The sequence below is a fragment of the Gadus chalcogrammus genome, chromosome 9 (assembly GCF_026213295.1).
Source record: "Gadus chalcogrammus isolate NIFS_2021 chromosome 9, NIFS_Gcha_1.0, whole genome shotgun sequence".
Taxonomy (NCBI): domain Eukaryota; kingdom Metazoa; phylum Chordata; class Actinopteri; order Gadiformes; family Gadidae; genus Gadus; species Gadus chalcogrammus.
The window spans coordinates 1,804,739-1,830,406 of NC_079420.1; the positions used below are offsets into that span (position 1 = coordinate 1,804,739).

The 25,668-nt window shown below is 48.7% G+C and overlaps 1 protein-coding gene across 7 annotated transcripts in view; it reads right to left on the reverse strand.

Annotated features, from left to right (window-relative positions):
* Positions 1-41: 41 nt before the first annotated feature.
* c2cd5 (C2 calcium dependent domain containing 5) overlaps positions 42-25,668 on the reverse strand; it is a 29,080-nt gene continuing 3,453 nt past the window's right edge. The window contains exons 8-29 of one of the 7 annotated variants that reach the window (XM_056598539.1): positions 23,445-23,599; positions 20,793-20,881; positions 18,706-18,814; positions 14,381-14,495; positions 13,594-13,692; positions 13,356-13,467; positions 12,717-12,796; positions 11,965-12,151; positions 11,000-11,164; positions 10,386-10,430; positions 9,732-9,872; positions 9,172-9,235; positions 8,622-8,683; positions 8,421-8,519; positions 7,390-7,479; positions 7,202-7,280; positions 6,658-6,753; positions 5,789-5,821; positions 5,261-5,362; positions 3,546-3,751; positions 2,636-2,782; positions 42-2,097 (exon numbers count right to left, since the gene is read on the reverse strand). In XM_056598539.1, coding sequence (XP_056454514.1) covers positions 1,981-2,097; positions 2,636-2,782; positions 3,546-3,751; positions 5,261-5,362; positions 5,789-5,821; positions 6,658-6,753; positions 7,202-7,280; positions 7,390-7,479; positions 8,421-8,519; positions 8,622-8,683; positions 9,172-9,235; positions 9,732-9,872; positions 10,386-10,430; positions 11,000-11,164; positions 11,965-12,151; positions 12,717-12,796; positions 13,356-13,467; positions 13,594-13,692; positions 14,381-14,495; positions 18,706-18,814; positions 20,793-20,881; positions 23,445-23,599 — 2,392 coding nt within the window. In that variant the 3' untranslated portion in view covers positions 42-1,980. Of the gene's footprint in view, positions 2,098-2,635; positions 2,783-3,545; positions 3,752-5,260; positions 5,393-5,788; positions 5,822-6,657; positions 6,754-7,201; positions 7,281-7,389; positions 7,480-8,420; positions 8,520-8,621; positions 8,684-9,171; positions 9,236-9,731; positions 9,873-10,385; positions 10,431-10,999; positions 11,165-11,964; positions 12,152-12,716; positions 12,797-13,355; positions 13,468-13,593; positions 13,693-14,380; positions 14,496-18,705; positions 18,815-20,792; positions 20,882-23,444; positions 23,600-25,668 lie in introns of all 7 variants that reach the window. The other 6 variants (XM_056598538.1, XM_056598537.1, XM_056598541.1 and 3 more) reach the window with 6 other exon arrangements.

The window sequence follows — 25,668 nt, forward strand, 5'->3', positions numbered from 1 at the left end:
CAGTAAACATGATAGGGTGGGCTAAGGCAAGTTTTGGGTGGGCTTGAGCCCACCCAAAAAAGTTCTGGCTTCGCCACTGAGTCCTACATGTATCAAAATCATTGAGTTTTTCTTTACTTTTGGTCAAACTTCGTATAACTTCATCCTATGTCCCTGTTTGGAGATCAAAACAAGCTGTAATTCATCCTTAAGTAAGTAAGTGCTCAATCAAATAAGTGTTGGACATACAGTAAAATAAAGATCCCATTGCTCACCAAAATCCATGTGATACTCCAATTTAAAAAGTAAATGCCTTAGTTTTTCACTTGAGTTTCTCAATCCACTGCGTCATGTGAATACAATAATTTTGATTAATATCACATTTTATAACGTCATTATTGTAGTGCTGTAATATAACGTCAGACCAGAATCAAACCCTCATGTCACACCATTACTCTCTGAATGGTATACAATATAGCTTGTTGTGCATACACCATTATTGCATTTTAAATATAAGTATTTTAAATAAATAAATACATTTGGTCGTACTTTTGGTTAACATCTACGATTTAACAGTAGGCTACCAAAGAAAGATGAAATCTGGTATTCAAATGAGTTTATTGTGCAAGACTTGAGAGGCAACCAAGCTGAATCATGATGAAGTGATTCTGCATGGTGCTAAACACAAAGCAATCTATGTACATTCAAGTTTCAAACACAAATTGAATTGTTACTGCTTTAACATCAATCAAGTGTACCGGCATTCCCGACACAATATGAGTCAAAATATCAGGACCTAGTTGCACATGCAAAATTAGCAGTCAGTTTACCAATGTAATTTCTTCTTACAAAAATACTATACTTTTTTTTTTAAATCAAATAAAATATGTATTGCGCCACATAGACTAGATTATATTAGGCTATTGACCGTATATATATATGTTTTCCAGCATCAGACGATATTAACAATTGGCTAGTTCAGTAGTATAGAGATGTTGTCTTTCAGTAAAAAAAGAAGAGATTTTGGACCAATTTGTACACTAACAGGTTGAGTGTTTTGTGGCTAAACATTGTGACAAACTGCTCCACGTTGTCCAACAAAAGTCAAACAGTTAAAATCAACAAGTGGTCGGCATCCTCTAAACGTATATTCTCATAATGAATCTATTGTACAATGAATTATTTATAATTATGAAATATTATCTAAAGGCATTGAGTTTATTATATGGATGAGCCTGTGTCCCTTGAACCCACTCAAACGGCTCCCAGACTTGAACAAATGGAGGCATCTATGTGATACTACTTAAGCAGGCTGTACCAAACACACACAAAGTAAAAGCAATTTGACAAAGAACACAACATGGTAGATTGGCTGGTAAAATTGGCTGGTATATGATGTCAAATCAGTCATGTGATCGACGCTTTGCCCTCAAGGGGGCATGTTTGGATGTTTAGTACAAGTGTACTCCAGGTAAACAAGCATCTTCGGAGACCAGTCTTAGTTCAATGTCACACAGTTGTGAGTTACCAATATTCTAGAACAAGTTAGTAGAGTTCCATTAGCAATGGGATCTAGTTTGTGTTAATACTCTTGACCAGAGCAGGCAGGTTAAAATCTGAAATGAATCCTCCACGACGGACCCATCTAGTCCCTTTATAGTCGGGCGAGCGACAGCGGCCTGCGTTGGGGATGAAACCCAAGCAAAGGAAGCTTCGTGTGTCCGCTCCCAATGGAGGTCACAAAAAACACAAGCCGTCAAAACCAAAAGGCTTTCAACTGTGTGGATGGATGTAGGCCAGATCTCTTACTACCCGTTGTCGACTGAAGTCCGTTCACCTCAGGAGCACATACAAATGTTTTAATAAAAAAAAAAGGTAAAGAAAAGAAACAGAGACAAAGAGTGTTGCCCTGGCCTTTGGAAGTTGACTTTGAGTGACGGATCCCTTGTGTTTGGACGGAGGGAAAGGTTGCCTGCCCTGTTGGGGGGGTTCTGGGGGGATTCAAGTAGGCCCGTCCGTGCCGCCGCAGGACGTGTGGATCAGAGTGGGCGTGGCCTCTTGGTCCGTGTCACGGACGAAGACGACGGCGTCGCCGCTCACGTTGATGAGACACTGAGCCTGGGGGGACGAGGACACGGTAGAGGACCACCAGATGAGCCGCGCTGATCTCAGCGGTCAGGAGAGTGTGTGGGTGAGTGAGAGTGAGAGTGAGAGTGAGAGTGAAAGTGAGTGAGTGAGAGTGAGAGTGAGAGTGAAAGTGAGAGTGAAAGTGAGCGAGAGTGAAAGAGAGTGAAAGTGAGAGTGAGAGTGAAAGTGAGTGAGAGTGAGAGTGAAAGTGAGTGAGAGTGAGAGTGAGAGTGAGTGAGAGTGAAAGTGAGCGAGAGTGAGAGTGAGAGTGAGAGTGAAAGAGAGTGAAAGAGAGTGAGTGTGAGAGTGAGAGTGAGTGAGTGTGAGAGTGAGAGAGTGAGTGAGAGTGAAATTGAGAGTGAGTGAGAGTGAAAGTGAGCGAGAGTGAAAGTGAGTGAGAGTGAGTGAGAGAGTGAGAGTGATTGAGAGAGAGTGAGAGTGAGTGAGAGAGTGAGAGTGAGTGAGAGTGTGAGTGAGTGTGAGAGCGTGTGGGAGAGTGAGTGAGTGAGTGAGGTTCTTGTTGGGGTACCTGGTTCTTGTTGGGGTTCTCCATGAACACGCACTCCTTCATGCTGTAGGAGACCACGGCGTTGCCCCCCAGGGCGGCCACATGTGCACGCACCATCGCGAACACCTCCGCTATGAACGTGTGGAGGAAGCCACTCACACCGCCCTCCTGCAGCACACACACACACACACACACACACACATACACACACACACACACACACACACACACACACACACACACACACACACACACACACACACACTCTTAAGTACATGCTTGGGAATACAATAACATCATGATCAGATGGTCCATGTACCCCCCCCCTCCCTCAGATCCTCTTCCTCCCTACACCCGTCTGTCCCCTCTGCCTGTCTCACCACCAGGGGGCGCTCAGCCTTCCGCCGCTCGGCTCCCCGTCTCTTGAATTCAGTACCACCCCAACTCAGAAACACTGATTCATTCCCCCGATTCAAACCCCGACTCAAAACACATCGGTTCAAAACCGATGTGCCTAACCTGATGCCAATCACCATGTCTGTTATTATAAGGCCTAAAAAAAAAAAAGTTTGGTTCCTGTTGGTTGTCAGTTGAGGTCATGGGTAGGTAGGGAATTTATTTTATTTTATTTTATTATTTTTTTCCAGCGGCAGCGAATGATAGGTAGGTTGTTTTAATTTAAAAACGAGAAAATTCGCTCATCCTTGTACAGAATGAAGAGGTGCTGTACCAAAACGTAATTATAGTTTGCATCAAAAAAAAAAATATATATATATATTTTTTTTAAAAGCTCATAAGATAATTTGGGTCGCACATAAATTGACAGGGTCGGTCAGAAACCGGAACCAAACAATTCTTTTTTTTAGGCCTAACTTACTTCTCTCTTTCTTATTGTTCTTTCTTTCGAATGAGCCCCCCCCCCCCCCCGTACCTCCCGCAGCGAGGTGGTCTCGCGGATGAAGAACATGTTGATGATGCCCAGGTACTTGATGAGCCGCGTGCCGGGCAGGAAGGACAGGGGCGTCATCTTCACCACGGTGACCGCCGTGCCCCCCCCCCCGCCGCCCGAGGAGCGCGTGGAGCGCAGCGAGCGGGACCGCCCCTCCGGGAGGGGGCTGCAGCGCTCCGAGGACGAGACTGCACCGGGAGCGCCGGGAGAGGGGGAGGGGCGAGAGACACCGGCAGAGATGGGAGAGAGAGGGAGAGAGGGGGAGGGGCGAGAGACACCGGCAGAGAGGGGAGAGAGAGGGAGAGAGGCAGGGGGGGAGAGAGAGAGGGAGAGAGGGAGAGAGGCAGGGGGGGAGAGAGAGAGAGGGAGAGAGGCAAGGGGGGAGAGAGGCAGGGGGGGGAGAGAGAGAGGTAGGGGGGAGAGAGAGAGAGAGGCAGGGGATAGAGAGAAGCAGGGGGGGAGAGAGAGAGGGAGGGGGGGAGAGAGGCGGGGGGGAGAGAGGGAGAGGCAGGGGAGAGAGAGAGGCAGGGGGAGAGAGAGGGAGAGAGGCAGGGAGGAGAGAGAGAGGCAGGGGGAGAGAGGGGGGGGAGAGAGGGGGGGGAGAGAGGGGGGGGGAGAGAGGGAGTGAGAAATGGAAAAAATAATATTAAAATAAAAAAACGGCAAAGGGACAGAAGGAAAGTTTGCAAGAGGGTAAAGCCAGGTGGAGTATGAAACATGTAGAATGGATATTGTCGTATAGTTGACGTAAACATTGTGTACTAGTTCTTTGCAGGGGTCCGCTGAGCGTGTGCATGTGACCACGTAGACCACAACCACGTGCATGTAAACAACAACAACAATGTGCACGAGTCTCGTCTTGAAAACAACAGCGGGCGACAGAGTGGTAGCGGTGTGGTAGCAACACGCACACACACATAAACAGCCCAAAGTGCCATGCATTCAGAGTGGCAGGAGGAGGACGGACAGACAGTCACACAGTCTGCAGACAGACAGACAGACCTGGGCACAGCTGCGCGGTGTGTTTACATGTGTGTGGGGCCTATCTGCAGTGAGGTGCATGGCTGGATGGTTACAGAGAGGAGGAGAGGAGAGGAGAGGGGGGGGGGAGGGGGGGGAGGCCCGGGGAGATGGAATTGGGGAAGGGGACAGCTGTGGTCTGAGCACATGAATCAGAGCGAGAGTGTGAAAGATGCCTTCTACTGCTGTGATTCTTCTTCTACTGCACAGAGGAGGTGAGGGCGGCTTGTGTCGGTACTAAGACTGAGTGACCGCTTAGTCATTCATCGTTGACCACTAATATCTACACTAGACCGGGGCCCACTTCAGAGAGCGTCTGTGGTTCGAGTCCCAAATGGAGGAGAGTAAAGGGGGAGAAGCCAGGTTCCCTACAGGGGATTATTTTCAAATTAATTACAGAGTGAATGCACTTATACCTGGTGAGGTCACATCGCACACTCTGCACTAGCCAATAGGAGTCCCCCTGAGGGGCGGGGCTTTCACACTCTAGCCAATAATAAGCTGGCGCTTGATTTAAAGCTCCGCCCCCCAGAGGCATGCGGGGAGGGCTGTGTAAGAACTTGCATGTGTGCGTGTGTGCGCCTGTACCTATGTGTGTGTGTGTGTGTATCATATGTGTGAGTGCGCAGAGTGCGTGTGAGAGGTACGATGTGCTGCGTCGGTATAAGGATGATCACCGGAGCGGGCTAGCGACTGTGTCCTCCTACTTGTCTTAACTGATCCTCGTCTTATGGTGTGAGCTTTCAGCCTAATCAGCTCTAGCCAGGTGCTGCATCTGTCTGCAAAGGAACCGTAATCAACCGAGGCAGCTGGAGAGAACACACACACACACACACACAGAACACGCACACACACACAGAACACCCACACACAGACCACCACAGGCATTCACATGTCCCACCCAAAAAACAACAAACAGAAAACAACACACACACACACACACACACACACACACACACACACACACACACACACACACACACACACACACACACACACACACACACACACACACACACACACACACACACACACCGACAACAAAAACAAAAGAAAAACAATATAAGAGGATGATGGGCTGGGGCACAGCAGGTACCCTGTCCCACAGACCAGAGGATGAAATCAAAACAGAGCAGTGTCGTTGTCATGGGAGCAGGAGGAGAGGTGTGTCAGAGGGGGGTGGGGGGGGGGGACAAACGGCTTACCTCTGGACGGACCGCCGGCGTACTCTGGGACACCTGAAGACACACACCAGGGGGTACGTTATAGCTGCACACCGTGGAGGCTGCCCTGTCTCACTGCACTCCCTCGCTCCCTGTCGGTCTCTCTGCCCGTCGGTCTCTCTCTTCCTGTCTGTCTCTCTGTGTCCATCGGTCTCTCTGCCCGTCGGTCTCTCTCTTCCTGTCTGTCTCTCTATGTTAATCTGTCTCTCTGCCCGCCGGTCTCTCTCTTCCTGTCTGTCTCTCCATGTCCATCTGTCTCCCGCTCTCTCCTTCCCTCCCTGTATCTCTCTCCGTCTGTCTCTCGCTCCTCCTGTCTCTCTATCCGTCGGTGTCAGTCCTTCTGTCTCCGTCCGTCCGTCTCCCTCTCTCTGTCTGTCTCTCTACGTGCGTCTCTCTCAAGTTCCAACATTTTGGATCAGAATTTGAGTGCGAGACAGATTTGGAGTTTCTGTCTCGCTAAAGACTTGGGTTGGCCCGGTGGGTGCGGCGCTACTTAAACACAAACCCTTCCCTCTGGATTAGGAAGCAGAGACACCAGGGATCAGGGATAGATACAAGAGGTCCTACGCCATCCTACAGCGGGGACGAGGGACTCGAGGGAGCTAACCCCGCCGCGCAGAGCTCTACGGGCACTAGGGGGGGGCTACGGCCACTAGCGCAGGGCGTTACCTGGAGAGGACACCATCAACAGGTGGTTTTTGTGTAGCGTTGCGGCCGGTGTGAGTAAAGAGCTCGTACCTGGGGCGTCGGTGAGGGGGGACAGGGGGGGGGGCAGTTAGTGAAACCCGGGAGGCCGCTGACCCCGGGCGTGGAGCGAGGGGGCGGGCCTCCGAGCGCTGAGGGAGGGGTACCTGTGAATTTGGCTGTCAGGTTGCTGATGGCGACGGAGGCAGACTCGGCGCAGAGCTCCATGGGGAACTGCAGCTGGTCCTCGTTCTCGCCCGCTCCTGGAGGGAGGGAGGGAGGGAGGGAGGGAGGGAGGGAGGGAGAGAGAGAGAGAGACGCCACTTTATTCATAAAGCTCTTTTCGTACACGAGGCAGACTCAGAGTGCTTCACAGAGAATCAGTCATAAAATAAAAGATGATAAGTCAAAGAATGCATATGCAAAGTTACAAAATGAATAAAATAGATAGAAAATAAAGTTTAAAAAAGCATTTTAAAAAGTGCAATGTATTTAAGATCAGATAATATCTCTCTGGTATCAGAACAACAGTCTCTCTGGTATCAGATACATCACATTCATACAGCGTTTATCATTGCTTTAGCAGAAAGAAGACCAGACTGTCAACAGAATGAGATGTAGGAGACACACACACAACCCCCGGTCACGTCCTATACGGTCCATTTGGAACACGGTCTCTCTGTTTGAGGCACGGTGGCATTGGATACAGACCTTTGAAAACGGCCCTGTCGCCTATCTTCTCCAGGACCGGCTCCTTATCGAAACTCATGGCTACCGCCGTTACCGCCACCTGGTGGGGAGGTTGGGACAGGCAGGCAGACCACGTCACACTCAGTGATGAACGATCAAATGAATCCAGGACATCGATGAGGTCCAACACCACGAGGAAGACGTCCTACCTGAATGAGTTCGTCCTCCGGCACGGCGACCGTGAAGTTGACGTGACACAGACAGCACGGGATCATGGAGCGCAGCTTGAAGTACAGACTCTGAAACACAACGACGACACACACACACACTCCTGGTTAGTAACAGCAGGCAGGGACGCCGCTACGTTCATCATGTTAGGAACGATGTATATTAACATCAAGCACAACTCCACGGGCACCAGAAGGCTCTTTGTGGTAAGACAAGATATAATAAGACTGCTCCAAATAAGCAAATTAAAAATGTATAATATAATGATATAAGCATATAATGATGCATAATGGATTAACGTATTTATACTAAGACTTGCTACATTTAGTTTTTATTAGTGCTGTCAGTTAAACGCGTTATTAACGGCGTTGACGCAAACCAATTTTAACGGCGTTCATTTTTTAACGCCGTTAAATTAACGCAATCTTTTCCTTTTTCTTTGGCTCAAAACAAAGAAGCAGTAGCCTGACTGCTATGTTCAAGGCAGTATGTTTGTATGTTCATCGTTTAATTGCACTACAGGCTTTTTTTTTGTATCGTCCTGTTTTGATCGGTATATGCCAATGTTGTTATCAATAAAAAAACATTTGCACGAGGCAAGCCGATGCACTTCTCCATGTTGATAAGAGCATTAAAATGAGAACAATTAATGGGACAAAGAAATCAAGGGATATTTAGCATAGAATTTTTTGACATTAATGCGATTAATCGCGATTATATATTTTAGTCGCTTGACAGCACTAGATTTTATACTACAGAAGCGACCACAAAGCCATGACATCGGGCCAGTGTCCCACCACAAGGAGAGACGGCCCGGGGTACATCAGAGGCTTGTTGGTTCAATCCCGTGGATCCCAAAGGGAAATCGCTTGGAAGATTTGATCAAGATAAACTCAAGTAGAAATATAGGAATATAGTTTATAGTTCTACATAGCTATACAAAATGACATTACAACTGACCCCCATGAAAAGGGGGTCGTTTAGTTTACTGTTCCCCGGGGAGACGAGTTACCTTCAGCAGATTCTCACACATGTCAGTGAAGATCTTGTTGAGGCTTTGGTTGGTGAGATTGGCGTTGCTCAACCGTAAGACCCTCACTGACGTAAACATCTGGAGGGGAAACAAGCACATTGGAAGGGACGGACATCAGCAAGGCTGCAGAAGAGGTCGGGGGTAGTAGGAGGAACCACTGGGTGGGTGTAGGGGCAGAACCTGTAGTCCAGAGGTCCAGTTGTAAATCCCCGGCATCACCTCCGTGTTACAGCTGTAGAAGCCTGCAGCCAACAGAACAACAGAGAGTTAGGGCAGGGTTGCACTCTTGCACGATTTTCAATGCACTTTTAGATTATATTTTATATATTATGTACCTTTTTTTTTATGACCGTTTTTATAGCAACACCTCATTAGGGGATGACTGTTTTTAATTACCATTATTGATTATTTATTCAGGTTTAAGTAATTTGCACAAACGACAAAAAAGTGACTACCCCTTTTTAATTTCACTGTATGTAAAATGTTTTTGTTTTTTTACAAACGTGACCAATAAAAACTTTGACTTGACTTTGACTTCGGGTCCCGATCGAAAGCGGCGAGGAATGACACGCTGCTACGGAGGGGAACATTACCCAGAAGGCAGTGCTACATACCGGCTGGGGGAGGGGCTGCTACGGAGGGGAACATGACCCAGAATGCAGTGCTACATACCGGCTGGGGGAGGGGCTGTTACGGAGGGGAACATTACCCAGAATGCAGTGCTACATACCGGCTGGGGGAGGGGCATCAGTCAGGAGGGAGTGGATGTCCTCCACCGCGTCGGTGTCGTCGATCTGCAGGAACACAAAGTCACTGTTCAACACGCGCTGTTGTGCTGTTGTGTTGTTGTTGATTTGTGTGACAGCTGTGCTTGTAGAACGCCGGTCTGGCTAATCAATACAGATGGCTCCTTTCCACTCTCCTTTCCCAAAGGATCGGAGCAATGTTGAATTGGGACGGCTGAGCCGATCACGATCGTTATCCGTGACAATATGGTGGTGTGATCAGCCTTAATATAGTCACACGAGGGCTTGTCCTGAAAAGAGTTCAGGCTGTATGGTACGTCTAATGACGTCGCTGAATAATGGCTAAAACACTTTGGCCCCCAAGACGATTAGGCGGTTGCAGCTGAACGCAGACAACAACAGGAAAAGCGGGAAGGACAGTGGTCAAGGAAAACATTATGTTGATTTCGATGTGGAGTCGAAAAGCTAGAGAAGGACTATTGGAGCGAAGCCAACCCCCACCAATACCTCCACCACCACCCCCACCCCCAGCAGTAGCACACACCTCCAGGACAAAGGCGTCCTTCTTGCCGTGGGAGAGGTCCAGTTCAGAGAGTTCGTCCGAGCTCTCCGATTGAGAGCGGAAGAGCCGAGAGCGCTGCTTGGGTTCCGGGATGGGCGAGCCCGCGGCCTCCTCGCTCAGCTCCTGGGATGGGTCAAGAAGAGGAGCCCAGGCCCAGCAGAGTTGGACATTACTGAAACTACACCCGTGAAAAACCAAAACCAATAAAACACCAACATGTGCATCACACCTTTGTTGAGACTGAAAAGTAGCAAGATGGATATGTTAATATTTCACCACTCACAGTCAACAACACAATCAACCACATCGTCAGCCACAAACCAGCAACTGTTAACGTTGTGTATGGATCTGGAAGGGTAAGGGGTGGAACCAAAGACACACCACAAAGACACATATGGGGAAAGTGTGAAGCGGGAGAAGTTTGGTCAAGTTTATGAGTGAGCCCCAGCTTGTTCAGTTCCATCCAGGATGGCTGCTCTTAAAGAGATGGTTCTGGGGCAGGGGGTGCACTCCTTGCTCCACAGTGGTTATAAAAAATAAAAAGAAAGTGTAAGTGGTGAAAACTGGGGTTAAAAGAGGTGAAGTATTGGCCATGCGTAGATGCGTCTCACAGCTGAAACTGGGCATGCTCAATACCATGTTTATGCCGTGGAACACCTCTGGGTCCAAGGCAAATAATTTCTTTGATGATCAGGGAGAGACAAGAAGGATAGGTTTTCACCATGTTGCAGAGTCAAAAAAACATGTACACGTTCAACACCTGAGCTGATAATAACCTAATAAGACACCTATTTAGAGCAGGAAGACGTTCTACACAATAATACAGGCATGTACCTTAATAAAAAAATAATCTGCTGCATTAACTGCCAAAGGACTTTGTACCCCAGCAAACTGTGGGTGACCCCATTGTTGGCTTATCATTCAACCGTTTTAGATACAAAAGGCTCTTGGCATGGTTATCCTTATCAAGATGCACAGGGCCAAATTGGGATTGTTCGCTCAGCAGCCAAGGCAGCTATGGTCAGATGAGAACATTTTCGGCACTTATTTGCCAACATACAGAAAACAGGTCAGACCCCTTCTGCATGCCAGACCAGATATGTCAATGGGCTCTACGTTAAACAAAGACTTATGGGTATAGTGCAAAACTGTCAGATATCTTCATAGACCTGCAGGTCAATAAACACAGAATGATGGGAGTCTTGAACGCAGTGTCTGGTGCAGCCAGTGTCCCGGCCTGTTGGTCTCACCGGCGGGTTGATGTGGTACATCTCTTTGTTCTTGGCCATGGCGTCGTTGATCCGCTTCTGAATGCTCAGGACGTGCTGCTCGTTACTCAGGTCCCCCGAGGCCTTCCCCGCGATCTGGATCCCCCCCGGAGTGGGCAGAGCGCTGAGGTACACCCCTGTGGCCGACTGAGACCCACACAGACACAAGAGCAACCGCACAACACACGAGTCAACAACACTGCTGTACACACCTACTAGGACCAGGTTAGCGCTGGTCCATTCAGCTAATATTCACAAAACTAATATAATCAGTATTATTATTTTTTCATTAAATGTTTTATAGAAATTGTTGAAAAGCTGGATACATATCTGTGCATTTCTTTGGATTTGAACATTTATTTGACCATTTTGTGTATTTTTTTAAGGCGACACACGTTTGAATAATCGTGATTTCAATATTGACCAAAATAATCGTGGTGACTTTTTTTTCCATAATCTCGCAGCCCCAAACCAGATTAGGATCGATCAAGGGTTGAACCCTCCAAACAGGGGGCAGACTGAAGACCCACAAGAGACACGCCAGACCAGAGTCACACCAGAGTCACACCAGACCAGAGTCACACCAGATACGAGTCACACCAGAGTCACACCAGATACGAGTCACACCAGACCAGAGTCACACCAGACCAGAGTCACACCAGACCAGAGTCACACCAGATACAAGTCACACCAGATACAAGTCACACCAGATACAAGTCACACCAGACCAGAGTCACACCAGACCAGAGTCACACCAGACACGAGTCACACCAGATACGAGTCACACCAGACCAGAGTCACACCAGACCAGAGTCACACCAGACCAGAGTCACACCAGATACGAGTCACACCAGATACGAGTCACACCAGATTCGAGACAGACCAGACCAGAGTCACACCAGACCAGAGTCACACCAGATCCGAGACAGACCAGAACCACGACTCACGGCCAATCCCAGCAGCATGTTCTCCCCGATGCTGATCTGTATCCGGAGGCCGAAGAGGGCGTTCATGCTGCGCAGCTTCAGCTTGTTCATGAGCTGAGTGTGGAGCTCGTACTCCATGAAGGGCAGCAGGTTGGAGATGGACGTGGCGTTCACCTCCCCCTGCGCCTTCTTCTTCAGACGACACAATCTGGGCCACGGGGGAAGATATTTAACAATTAATGAATGGTGGGGAATAGCCCCCGAGACCGAAGGTTGAGGGGGCTATTCAGGGAGCCCGAGGTGAATAATTGTTTTAATATATACTACACGTGAATGCTCCAAAAATAAACAGGATAACACTTTGTCGGGATATATATATATATATATTTTTTTTTAGCGTTTTTTTTAATTATTTTTATTAGCTTGACAAGACGACCGTCACGAGAGCCAAAACAATATCCCGAGTTTGAGATCTCAGTCATGGGATAAAGCCCCATATACCGTGATAGCAAACCAATCAAATTGCGCTATCTTAGGAGGTTCACGTGTACTATATACTAATCTTTATTATTTTCTTTTTCTATTAGATCCGAACATTTTGTTGGCATCCAAATATAAGAAAAGATATTGAATCGTTCATGCAGTTATTGTTAGAAAGTTATTGTAATATGAAGGTGGATTTGTCACCTTGGAATGGGTGGACAATAACTCAACTGATGCACGGTTCTGCCTACCTACTGACTAATGGAACATTTTACTGCTGGGAATCTCACCTAGCTTGTATGAGGCAGCCTTTACCGGACACGGCAGCTTCTGTTGGCAGGTCGATGGTGGTGAATAGAACATCAGGAACCTGGAACACAAAGGCTGGAGTTCAAACATGTGGAACCAGCCGACTGTAGGGTTAGGTGACAACGCGGCGGGCACGTGTACACGGCGGATCTAGCGTGTGCACCCGAATATAAAACAACTTTTCCAGACTTATTTTTGATAAAAAAATAAGCTTTTTGTGGACATAATCCTGTTTACTACAGAAAATAATTGTATTTGAAAATTCTAGTGATAATTCATCGATTCCTCAACACCATTGATTAAATATTTGGATTAATTTGTCACAAAATGTAATCAATGAAGTGCAATGTATCAATGAATGACTTCAGAAATTAATCAATGAATGAATGATAAGTTTAATGGTGTCACTGTTGTGAGGGGCTGCGGACAGTATTTACAAAACACTGTAACAAACTATCGTTTTGGCGCCCTCTAGTGTACCCCCCTGCTTTCCCTGTTTTTCCATGATTTTCTCCATTTCGCAGATATAAGACGAGCCCCGATTTTTAGCACAAAAACGTATTTTTAGCACAAAAACCTCATCTTATATTAGTGTGAATACGGTAATATGCGATCCAGACCTTCTGTCGTCTGCACTGGTAGCAGTAGGTCAGCTGGGCTGGGAAGGGCATGTTGAGCTCGTCATAGGGGATGTGGCAGAAGCCACAGCTAGGGGGCGACGGCTCGTCAAACCTGGCGCACCCGGAGACAAAGACAACAGCCGTAGCGTTAGCCCCGGCTCCTGAACCCCATCTCTAAAAGATGTGAATATCATAGGTATGTTTTTTTAATAAAATGAAGCATTCAAGTCAAATCCACCTGTGGTCACCGCTGCCGATGTCCAGACATCCCTCGCGCATGTAGCGAGGGTTCAATATGGCTGCCGTCCCTGCCGCGGAGAGGATGCACACCTCCTCGCTGGGAGAGCAAAGTGACGACACAGAGAGAGAGAATCAACCAAACATTGATCAAATCCGTTATAAGCCGTTTCATATACATTATGCGTCAAGTAGGCCATCATACTACGGCCCGGGAATGTGCAGTATTGCCTGTCTCAAGTCCAAACAAGGACGCTGCTAGATCCTGAAGGATTGCTGTTCATGTGTTCATGTGTTGGTGTGTTGGTGTGTTGGTGTGTTGGTGTGTGTCTGCGTGGGTGTGTTGGTGTGTTGGTGTGTGTCTGCGTGGGTGTGTCGGTGTGTGTCTGCGTTCATGTGTTGGTGCGTGGGTGTGCGTGGGTGTGTTGCTGTGTGTCTGCGTGGGTGTGTCGGTGTGCGTGGGTCTGCGTGTGTCTGCGTGGGTGTGCGAGGGTTTGCGAGGGTGTGCGTGGGTGTGCGTGGGTGTGTATCTGCGTGGGTGTGTTGGTGTGTTGGCGTGTGTGTCTGCGTGGGTGTGCGTGGGTGTGTGTGCGTGTGTCTGCGTGGGTGTGCGAGTGCCCACCAGATGCTGGTGCTCTCGCTAGGTGTGTTGTTGTGTGTCTGTGTTCATGTGTTGGTGTGTGGGTGTGTATCTGCGTGGGTGTGTTGGTGTGTTGGTGTGTGTGTCTGCATGGGTGTGTTGGTGTGGGTGTGTTGGTGTGGGTGTGCGTGGGTGTGCGAGTGCCCACCAGATGCTGGTGCTCTCGCTATAGCCCACCACAGCGTGACAGCCCAGCGCCTTGCCGTGGGACTTGATCTCCTGGCGGATCTCTTCCCACCAGGCGTCCCGGGTCTCCGGTTCATCTGCAACACACGTGGGAGCCCGTCACACACACACACACACACACCACATCACAGCCGGGTCCATCGCGTCACAACCGCTGGCTCATTGAGCCAACCTAAAACACACGCAACTCCAGACCCAAAGCAGTGATGGCAGCCATGATCGAAGCATAGTCGAGTCTGATTCGGTTACTATACTAAAATAAAAGTTTTGAAATCAGTTGGCATAAAAAAGAGGGAATTTCATCCTTCATCAGGCTGCCTTCACCCACCAGCAGATAAAATAAACGTTGAGGTTTGCTGATGATTCACATCAGAGCAAGCCGAAAACGACTTAACATACTATTAGTCAAATATCGTGATGTAAAACATGATTAAAGACGACAGTGAGGATAGTGATGACGAGGATGATGAAGAAGGCAAGGGTTGGGTTCGTATTTTGGTCAGTGTTAGCCCCGACACCTTGACTGTACATTATACTAAACCCAAATGCAATAGTCTCTTTTCAACGCTGTATCTTGGCTTGGGCTGCAGTCTTGTTGGCCGTGTAAAACGCCTCCACTTTAATTCGGTCAGATGGTCTTTTTATCTATACTACTCTACCACTCGGATAGGTGAAACAACATCGACAGAACCTCCAGGATTTGTCTTGGAATTCAGTTACACGGGCTGCAAGTAAGATTTGAGAGTAGTCATGAGGTAGAGAGGGGAAGAAGATACAAGACTTGATTTAAGATAAAAAATAAGCGAATAAAGTAACCCCATAAAAGCCCCCTCTCCACCCCTACATTTCTCCATTATTGAGAAGGGTTGCCATCCTGCCCCTGTAGGGGAGCTGTGATAACTCCGGAGAGAGAGAGAGACACACAGGAACACCAATCAGAGAAGAGGTTGGTCAGTCTAAAACCGTAATTGTCTCAATTGTCAACCACTGCAGATATTTAACGACACTCGGTCTTAAATCTTACCTACAGCACCTTCAGCAGTCTTAAGTTCAAAGTCGTACATCTAAAATCGTATATTAAGATGCCCTATTACATGGAATCTTCATCATATTTATGAACAATAAAGGGAGGCAGCAGGACATGGGTGTGTATCAATAGTCGCAGGATGCTTTGGCTCCAGGCACTGAATGGGTTTGTAGTTATTTTAACTCCAGGGTCTGGGTGAGGCTGAACTCCCCCTGGGTGGGGGAGGAGGAGAAGACCGGCGTGAGCTGCATTCAGAGTATTGACCTACACCCCATGACCACCTGGGAAGGCCACATGCTGACGGAGTACCCCCCCCAAAGACCCCCAGGGAGGGAAACCACAGGGGGAACGAGCGGAAGGAGACCAGCTGAGGAGAGATGGTGTGACGATGGAGGATGGGGGTGGGGGGGGGTGTTTACAAAAAACAAAAAACAGAAACAGCAAATCACACCGGCACACGTGCACACTCTTGGTCACGTGCACTCTCACGGAAAGATTAGGGCCATATTCATTGAAAGAGTCCAGGGAGCTTGGTTTAGTAGTTTCAGAGTTAGCATCGTGGTGGAGCTATGATGCCCTTTTCTTTTCTTTTTCTGAAGGGCTGCATTTCATTGTCTCATTACCCTCAACTAGTCCATTCCCTCCATCATTCATCCACCATCCGTCCATCCGTTCACCACCACCATCAATGCTGCGCTCCCTCTCAGCATGAATACGGCCCTGGAGCCAGTGATGCACTCTCTGGTAGGGGGGTCAAACCTCCGCTGGACCAGACTGGCTCTGGTCTAGGCAGGCTGGACCCCCTCGCTCACCCAGGAAAGCATTATCATATAGCTGGGGAAGGGGTGGTGGTACTGTGGTACTGGGGGGGGGGGGTGCAACGTAGTGCATGCTCAACTCGGCCCAGCACGCACGCACGCACACACGCACACACGCACACACGCACACACGCACACACGCACACACGCACACACGCACACACACACACACACACACACACACACACACACACACACACACACACACACACACACACCAGGGAGAGTGGCAGCTCACTGAATCATATTAGTCTCAAACTGAACAGCCAACCTCTCAAACTACCCCCACTCATATCAGAGTAGGATAGATATATTTTGTTGCCCTCTGCCATAACATAACAAAGTGCGAGATAGGACGCTGTGTGTGTCCACGTTAGGTATGGGAGCACTTCCCATGTATTTGGGTCTACTCTCAAGTGCACTGCACCCCTCTGCTTCACTGAGCTGCCATTGCTGTGATGGGGGGAAGCAGTAGACGGGGGGGACGGGGGGGGGGTGGGAGTACCTGCAGTGACACTATTCCAGTCTAGCAGTTTGTAAGGGCGCGGGTTACCCAAAGCTGGGCCCGAACACACCATTAGTACACGGGACAGAGAGCAAAAGAAGAAGAAGAAAACAAACAAGCTCAACACAGCAAGACGACAGCAACAGCAGCAACACACACACACACACACACACACACACACACACACACACACACACACACACACACACACACACACACACACACACACACACACACACACACACACACACACACACACACACACACACACACACACACACTTGAAAAAACTAACAAGGGGTTGGTGAGAGAAAGGAAGTAAAGATGTGGAAAATACCAAAACACTGAAGAATAAGTAGCTTCTAGAAGTAGAGGGAAGAGGTTGCATGCAGCAGCAGCAGGACATTCACAGCTTAGCAACCGTACACAGCAGCACATCGAGCGGTTTAACGGCACCGGGGTCATGTGTGAATGGAGCCGGTATCGAAACGCCCGCAAATCAATTCCAACCGATATCCCTGCAACAGAAACCAGGCTCCGGCCTCATGGCCTCGTTCACATGTACGGATCTTTGTGTTCCGACAATGCAGCCACATGCATGCATCTTAGGTTACAAACAATGGAAGAAGCTGGTGACCTGTCATACGATGTGTGTGGGGAAAGAAAGATCACAGAGTTGCAGAACTCATTGTGTTTTCGAATACAAAGCTTGATTAGTCTTTTTTGAGGAAGTGTGTGATTAAATCCTCGGTGATTCGAAAACTTAAATCAAGCAACAGCATTCAGAAAGAAAAGGGGTCTACCATATTCCATTAACAAAAATGTAACATATTAACTCTAAAACCTACTGTCTAATTAAGCAATAGGACAGTATTTTAACATGTCTAGTTTTAAACAGCAAGTACAATGGAACAAGTGTATAAAAAAATAAAAGGCACACAAAATGTGAATAATAAGACACCATTCAGAGATCAGGAGACGTGTGACTTGAGCAAACACGGCCACACCTTGACAGACGTTAGGCCGGCCCACAGTGCTTGAAGCCACATAGAACCAGGCAGCACAAGCAGCAGCCGAACCCAGGGTCATGCATCAGCAAAACACCTCCACACACACACACACACACACACACACACACACACACACACACACACACACACACACACACACACACACACACACACACACACACACACACACACACACACACACACACACACACACACACGTTTGTCAAGTCAATCGTGAAGTGAAAGCTCCCCCCCCATTTGGAAAGAAGAGGATTTAAATAAACATACAATCCCAGGTCTGGGACTTAGTCACGTGAATCAAAATCAAAGTTGACTTGATTGCAAAATACTTGTTGATGGCACACACAGAAACAAAAAAAATCGAAGTAAGAAGTCTGATCTATAATACTCTTGACAGTGCTGATCTGCTTCTATTGGTGTGTCCTACAGAAAATTAAGTATGCTGAAAATAACCTTGTTCATTCCCATGTTGACAACTACAAAAGATACTTATGGCGGTCATAGTTAAAAGTACATTTGGTCAGAAGTTTGTAGAAAAGTATTTTTGAACCCTACTTTGTCTTCTGGGTGGTAAGTGAAAACGGCAAAATTATTGTAAAAGTATGGTAAAAACCAAGAATGGCTGGCTTGATGTGCATTGTAGTAATTTGAGAGCTTATGTTGTTGTTTCACCAGGGAGTTGTTTTATTACAGATTGTAGGTTATATTTCCATTGTCCAGCAAAATGAGAGGTTAATTATTCACTAGGTAGAGCTTTTACCTGGCTGGTCAGCGATTCACTTCACCACACAAGTTATATTATGTAGCATCTACATAATCCTTCAAAAAAGAGATTATGAAGATACTAGCGCCTTAATACACGTTCCACACACACACAGACACGCGGGATGTATGGGTAAGACCTACCAGGGTTGTGAATGCGGTCCAGGAGTTTGACCGAGCGCGCACTGACCACTCCCCCAACGTGCACCAGGAAGCCAGGTGGAAAGCAGGTCAGGGTGAAGAAGGGGAACTCCTGTGAAGGCAAGGCAGCCACAATCAGGACAGGCTCACAAGGGGCCACTACCACAGCGGCAGCAGCAGCCTGGTGGGCAGGGCCCTGGAGCTCACCCGCATTTCTAATGACTACAAAGTGAAACATTACGGTCAAATAGAACTCTGATTCAACTTGAAAAATGACTCAAAATGGTATTCCTGTGCTACATAAACCACAACTGGCCCAGAACCCAGAATGCACTTGGCCACATATTTAGGAAAGAACCGTCATGCATCAAAAGGTTGGGTGTGACCCCCATGCAGTCAGAAGGCCCTACTACCTCCACTCTGTTCCATCAGACCTGTGGTCTGATGGAACAGAGTCATCACAAAGGACTAGACAGCATTGTCCCTAGATCTGAAAGGACTGGATTACAATGGAGGAGGATTCTCAGGGCTGTGTAGCCATACTGCCTATCAGATCCAATCCTTTCCCATCTAAATGAATGCCCTACTTTAGGTTCAGTGTACCATGTGACGGGGCAGTAAACAAGTCCTGCTGCAAACAAATGGGGTTGTGCACGTCATGCCGTCTGTCTGTGTCCGTCTGTCTGTCTGTTGAGCCATCTTACTGTGTGTGAACGGCAAGATAAGATCCATGCAATCCTGGAAGCCCTCCAACCCGCCAACACCTAATCTGCTTCCAGGCAGCAGATTAATGCTTCGGTACACGGCAGTGTACAATGCAGAGCTATTGGGACTTCATGTTCTGTCATGCAAGAGTATGGAAGGAATGACCTGCTGTGACCAGATAGAAGGAGGACCTGCCCGGTCTCCTTCTTCCTTAGTGGTTGGTGGGTAGCAGCTCCTCTTTCATTGGTTCCGCACAGGCGACCAAATCGCAGGAGATTTAAAGGAGAAGGCTGACGTGATTCTATAGTTCTCGTAATAAATCACAAGCTACCAGAAGCCACAATGCTTTTCCCTGCCAACTCTCCCGGCACGCTCGTCTTCAAGTCGGTACACAGACCGAATGCCTGCGAGCTGGAGAAAAGCATTGTCTCTTTCGATGTTTCCCCTTGTGGATTCCGGCACCTCGTTAGCAATGGCAGCATAAAATAAAGTCAGCCTTGTAGCCTTTAACAGAGGAGGGCAAAACGAAAGAAGAAAGAAAACAGAAACACACAAAGGCCTCCGTCCCAAGCTGAAGGGGACACCACCCCCCAGCCTCTCAGCCATGCCCTGACCGAGCTCTGTGGATCTGGGGAGGGCGAGCTGGGCACTGAGAGACCCGGTACGGCCCGCCGGGTGGCTCCAGCCCATCCTGCTCCCTCAGATCCACATAGAGGGAGGGGTGGAGGAGGGGGAGGGGGTGGCGGGATGACTCAGTTAGGTGGAGGGGAGGGCGTCCCGTGGCATGGGGCTGTTAAGGCGGTGGAGGGGGGCAGATGGGGTAGAGTGAGGCACACAGCGGGGCGACAGTGTGCGTGCGTTGAGTATTTGAAGGAACATACCCGGGCATTTAACAATAAAGCCGAGGAGGAGGCGGCCTGAGAAGCAGGGGTGGTCAGGGGGGGGGACAGAGAGAGGGGGGGGGGGGGGCTGTTATTCTGCCTGGCGACAACGCTGTGACTGCACAGCTCACGTACCACAGCCAGTGGTCGCAGTGAGGAGCACTGAGCCAGCATGGCTGACAGAGTGTGTGTGTGTGTAGGGGTTCAGCGTTAGCTACAGCCGGTCAATATCAATGTAGAGATGTTATCAATGTCATGATACAACTTATTCTGTTGTTTTTCTTTGATTGATCGAGACAAATCCTCAATAGAAACCAAAAGTATTGGGGCAAACATATATTCACAGATCAAAGTAGAATAGTGTGTGTGTGTGTGTGTGTGTGTGTGTGTGTGTGTGTGTGTGTGTGTGTGTGTGTGTGTGTGTGTGTGTGTGTGTGTGTGTGTGTGTGTGTGTGTGTGTGTGTGTGTGTGTGTGTGTGTGTGTGTGTGTGTGTGTGTGTGTACCCTCTGCTCCAGGGCGGTCTGTGTCTGCTGTCTCAGGAGCATCTTCAGAGGTCCCGCCTCCTTGCCCACGCTGCCGCCGCTGCCCATACCTGGTAGAGAACAGAGTCCCGCCCCCCCCTGTCACTCACACTCACAGGACAAGATAGGCAGTCTTAGGCCTAATCCCATTTCTACCCCTTACCCCTCCCCCTTGTTTTGAAGCGGTAAGGGGAAGGGGTAAGGGGTAGAAATGGGATTGTGCCTTAACCAGTCATGCACAGTGTAGTCAACATCCTGCTTCCTTAATAAACACCAGCCGTCATATGCCTTTCAGTGAGCTGTAGCTCAGACAGGGAGGTGTAATCACAGGACCGGTTGGCAGTTACGACCTGAAAGTCGACTTATTTAACAGCACCTGAACCGACCGGGACTTAGTCCGTCGATGTAACGCGATTCTGTTGGAAACACTTTGGCACTGATCCTACGTTTACACCTCGAGGTGCGCTGGGATACCTGCTCCCTCTACGTCACAATAACGCCACTCCTGTTCAGACCTGAACGTAATGACTTAATGACTCGCATGACTGACGAATCCATCACACCACATGCTTTCATGGGGTCTCCTAGGTGGAGCCGGTGGTCTGGGGGAGAGGACAGTCTGTGGCTGGGGGGGGGGGGGGGGGCTCATTGAGGTGGTTTGGGTGGACAGCAGTCCTACTATACCAGAGGCTGCTGCCGGCAGCAGGCCTTCACTGAAGGACACGCTCTTCCTCAGAGGGGAGGAGTCTGATTGGAGGGCACAGTGAGGGGGCGGGGTGTCGACTCTGGGGGCTGAGGCATGCCTGCAGCCCATTGGCCGAGGGCCAGGGAGGGGCAGGGAGTCTGTGGAGAGGGCCGGGGAGCTGGGACACAGGAAGATCCCAGGCCTGCGTCTCATTGGCTGGGGCTTCTCTGTCCAGCAGAAACAGAAGGCGGGGAGGACAGAAGACGAGAGGGACGCCACAGGAACACAAAGACACAGCAAGGAGGAAGGAGGGGGGAAAACAGCAACAGATAAGAATGAGAAAAAGAAATGATGAGGAATACAATGGATGATGGCAGAGAGAGAGAGAGACAGAGAGACAGAGAGACAGAGAGACAGAGAGACAGAGAGACAGAGAGACAGAGAGACAGAGAGACAGAAAGAAAGAAAGAAAGAAAGAAAGAAAGAAAGAAAGAAAGAAAGAAAGAAAGAAAGAAAGAAAGAAAGAAAGAAAGAGCTCAGAGAGTATGCATGTTTCAACTTAAAGGTCCCATGGCATGCCACCAGCTGTGAGGTTGATAAACCTTACAAGCCATTTTTTTTAAATCTGCCCCCTATGACATCACAAGTGCGCGTGTCCACCTAGATGCGTGCTGGGTAAATCAGTCTACCAGCCTACCCAGTGGACTGTAGCAAACGTTGCTCATCTATCCGTCACACATCTAGGTGGACACGCCCACTCTGAAGATTTTCAGCTTGTAACGGCTAATCACACTCACACCTGGTGGCATGTCATAGGACCTTTAAACCAATGCAATGGTCCAACTTAAGCTCAGATTGCTGCTCAACACCTTCTACCCGAGCAGGAAGAGCCTATTTTTGCAATCGGCTGGCATTGTGATCGCTTGGAAACAAACGCCATGCATACCCAGCCAAGACCTTCCGGGCTCAGGGACAATTGTCCCTAAAGTGGAGTACGGGAAATACTTATCTATTGAGGAAGTGTTACACTAGATGGAGAGAACAGATGGGGACAAACGATGGAAAGCAGGGTGAAACAGGAGAACGGGGGATGCCTAAGAGAGCAGCAGAGAGGAGAAAGGGTAGCTAGAGGGTCACAAAGGGTGGCATCAGGGGCGGGGGGGGATTCGGACTGCTAGGCTCTTCCCTTCTGGTGAGCGGTCAACATACCAGAGCTGTACAGGGCTTTTTGATGCGTGTGTGGGTCAAAGACTTGGAATTCCTCCTTGTTGGAGGCGAGGTTTGATAAGAGCTCACGTGTGGACCGAGTGACTCACTTTGAGGCACCTCAAGCCTGAGATGAACCAATAAGGCTAAGCCATCTCATAGGGGCCTCTTTCAGAATGGAAGATGGACTTTGAGACCTGTGACTCTTTGCCCTACACAACGTAGGCCATATACTACCAACGAAGAAGGGTCCTCAGCCAGTTGGACACACACACACACACACACACACACACACACACACACACACACACACACACACACACACACACACACACACACACACACACACACACACACACACACACACACACACACACACACACACACACACACACACACACACACCTGCTTTGTTGGTAGTATACCGGCCCCATTGAGACAACTCGTCTCTGCACAAGGACATCCATATATGTATACGGTTACACTAGTTTAGTTGGAGGCAGACCAGCCCATGGAGAATGAGGGGGGGGGGGGAATACAGCTCCACACAACTACAACTGGAACTTAAGAGACACACATACAGAAAGGCAACATAAAAAAACCACAGAACAAATAATGGTACATACAGAAATCATAGAAACCACAACCGTAGGGTAGCACCAAGGTGGGGCCGGGGGGGGGGGGGTCGGGTGGTGTAGGGCAGGTGGAGAGGGTGGGGGTGGGGGTGGGGGGGGGGGTCTTACCCATCTTGGGCGTCAGACTGAGGTCAGTGTCAGATGAGGAGGACTGCCGACTGCAGGGCTTGGAGGAGGAGGAGGGGGGAGGAGAGGAGGAGGGGAGCACTCGAAGGGGAGTCAGGGGGCCGGGGGCCGTGGGCGGGTCCTCACTGAACACAGGCCTGCCGGGAGAACACCACACACACACACACACACATGTACACACACACGGCCGTCACCACCCCCTTCAGTGCTTGTGTGAGCCTTGTGTGTGTGTCCGTGGGGGGAGGGGGGGGAGGGGGGGGGGGGGTACAGTCATGTGTGGAGGATGTTTTCTTGTGGGTTCACTGTTCAGGTGTTTGAGGTGCTACTGATGGCTGGATGGTCAAACACAAAAGCAAGCAAATTAAAAGCAAGTTAAATGGTAAAAAAACAACAACAACAACAACAACCAAAAAAAAACAAAGACAACAAAACTCAACCACACCAAACCAAAAACACGGGAGCAACACGGGAGAACACAGAAGACAACACCTTAGAGGAGGAGGGGGGGGGGGCGCGCAGTGTCAGAGCCTATTGCACCTGGAGGTATCAGGCACCATCCCTGGCCCTCTAACCACATCTCAGGGGCCCTCATTCCTGCCCGGGGCCCTCACACAGCGCAGCACTATGGACCTCTGGATGTCCAGACTGCCACATAGGCCGGTTCCAGTCCACACAAGAGTTCAGGGCAGCTGGCCCGGTATGGGTATGAGGGCTTTGGAGGCTTCCTGGGACTTCAGTGGAGGAAGACGACCGGAGGCCCGAGACCCAAGCAGAGGGTTGTGATCAAGAGTCAACGGCGAATGGGCCCTGTACTGAAGACCAGCCTTCTTTAAGGTCATGACCATCAAATGGTGTAACCCTTCGTCTACGCTGCGCCGTACATCCTACAAACCCCCCCACCCACCACACCACCCGCCTAGTCCACAAGGGTCCCTGGCTGCCAGTGCATACCAGCGAAGATGAGGGTGGGGACAGAGACAGAGAAGTTCTGGGACAGCCTCTGGGCGCTGCAGGTTGAGTGCACTGGACTGTTGTGGGTGGAGCGACATCCATGGGCCAGGGGGGACCTGGACCAATCAGTGCACAGGAAGGAAGAGGGAGGAGCAAGAGGAACACGCAGAGCAGTAGAGGAAGAGAGACAGAGAGACAGAGAGAGAGAGACAGAGAGACAGAGAGACAGAGAGACAGAGACAGAGAGACAGAGAGAGAGAGACAGAGAGACAGAGAGACAGAGAGAGAGACAGACAGGCAGATAGAGAGAGAGAGAGAGGGGGGGATAGAGAGAGACAGACAGGCAGATACAGAGCACAACATTGCAACAAATACAAAGAGAAAAAAAAAAAGAAAACAGCCAGGAGAAAAATCTCTTACTGTACTTTCTTTCTACGGTGCATCATATTGTTGAAAAAAATGAGTCAAGTTAGTTAACCTGTTTTACAGGAATTCACTCGAGCTCAATACGGACAAAAAAAGCAGTTGTCAGGCACACATGCAGTGGATATTGCATCCCTTATTACCGGAACTAAGAATGAAATACACATTTGATTAAAGGGCCTATTAGGGTGGTTGAGAATAATCAATTATTTGTTCATATTTTAACATTTTAACATACAGTAGTAGTCTATGCTATCCATTAACGCTTTCTAAATGATAGAAGCCTGTCCCAAAGACAGGTCGGTATTGATGATCAAAGCAAACAGTCGGTCTACTAGGCTGAACTTAACAGCTGTAACTATGTTCATAGAAGAATAATTCTTCTAATCATATTAAATATCCAAAGCCTAAAATAAATGTTCAAGCCTAAAGCACGGAATCCTATAAGGAAAGACCCAAATTATTGCTTAAAAGTCTGTTTTGAAAATATAGCCATGTTACATTTGCGGTCTTTGTGCTTTGTTCAATACCGGTAGTTTAAAACAATGTGATTCTAGTTCTTGTTTGTGTAGCGCTAAAATATGAGGAAATATATAGTCTGGCAAAACTACAATACCCAAGCTGGAGGGGGAAGAAAGGAAAGTCACTGAGCAAAGGAGTCGGAAGAGGAAGATAGATATTTGCTCCGAGAGGAAATTCAACGAACCTACAACCTTTTCAGGTGAAATAAAATAACATGGACAATGTTGCAACTATACTATTATAAGCAGCTTCAGCCACTCCAAATATGAAGCAGGTAAGGTTAGGTAAGGAAATGCCGCCTCAAAGCTCC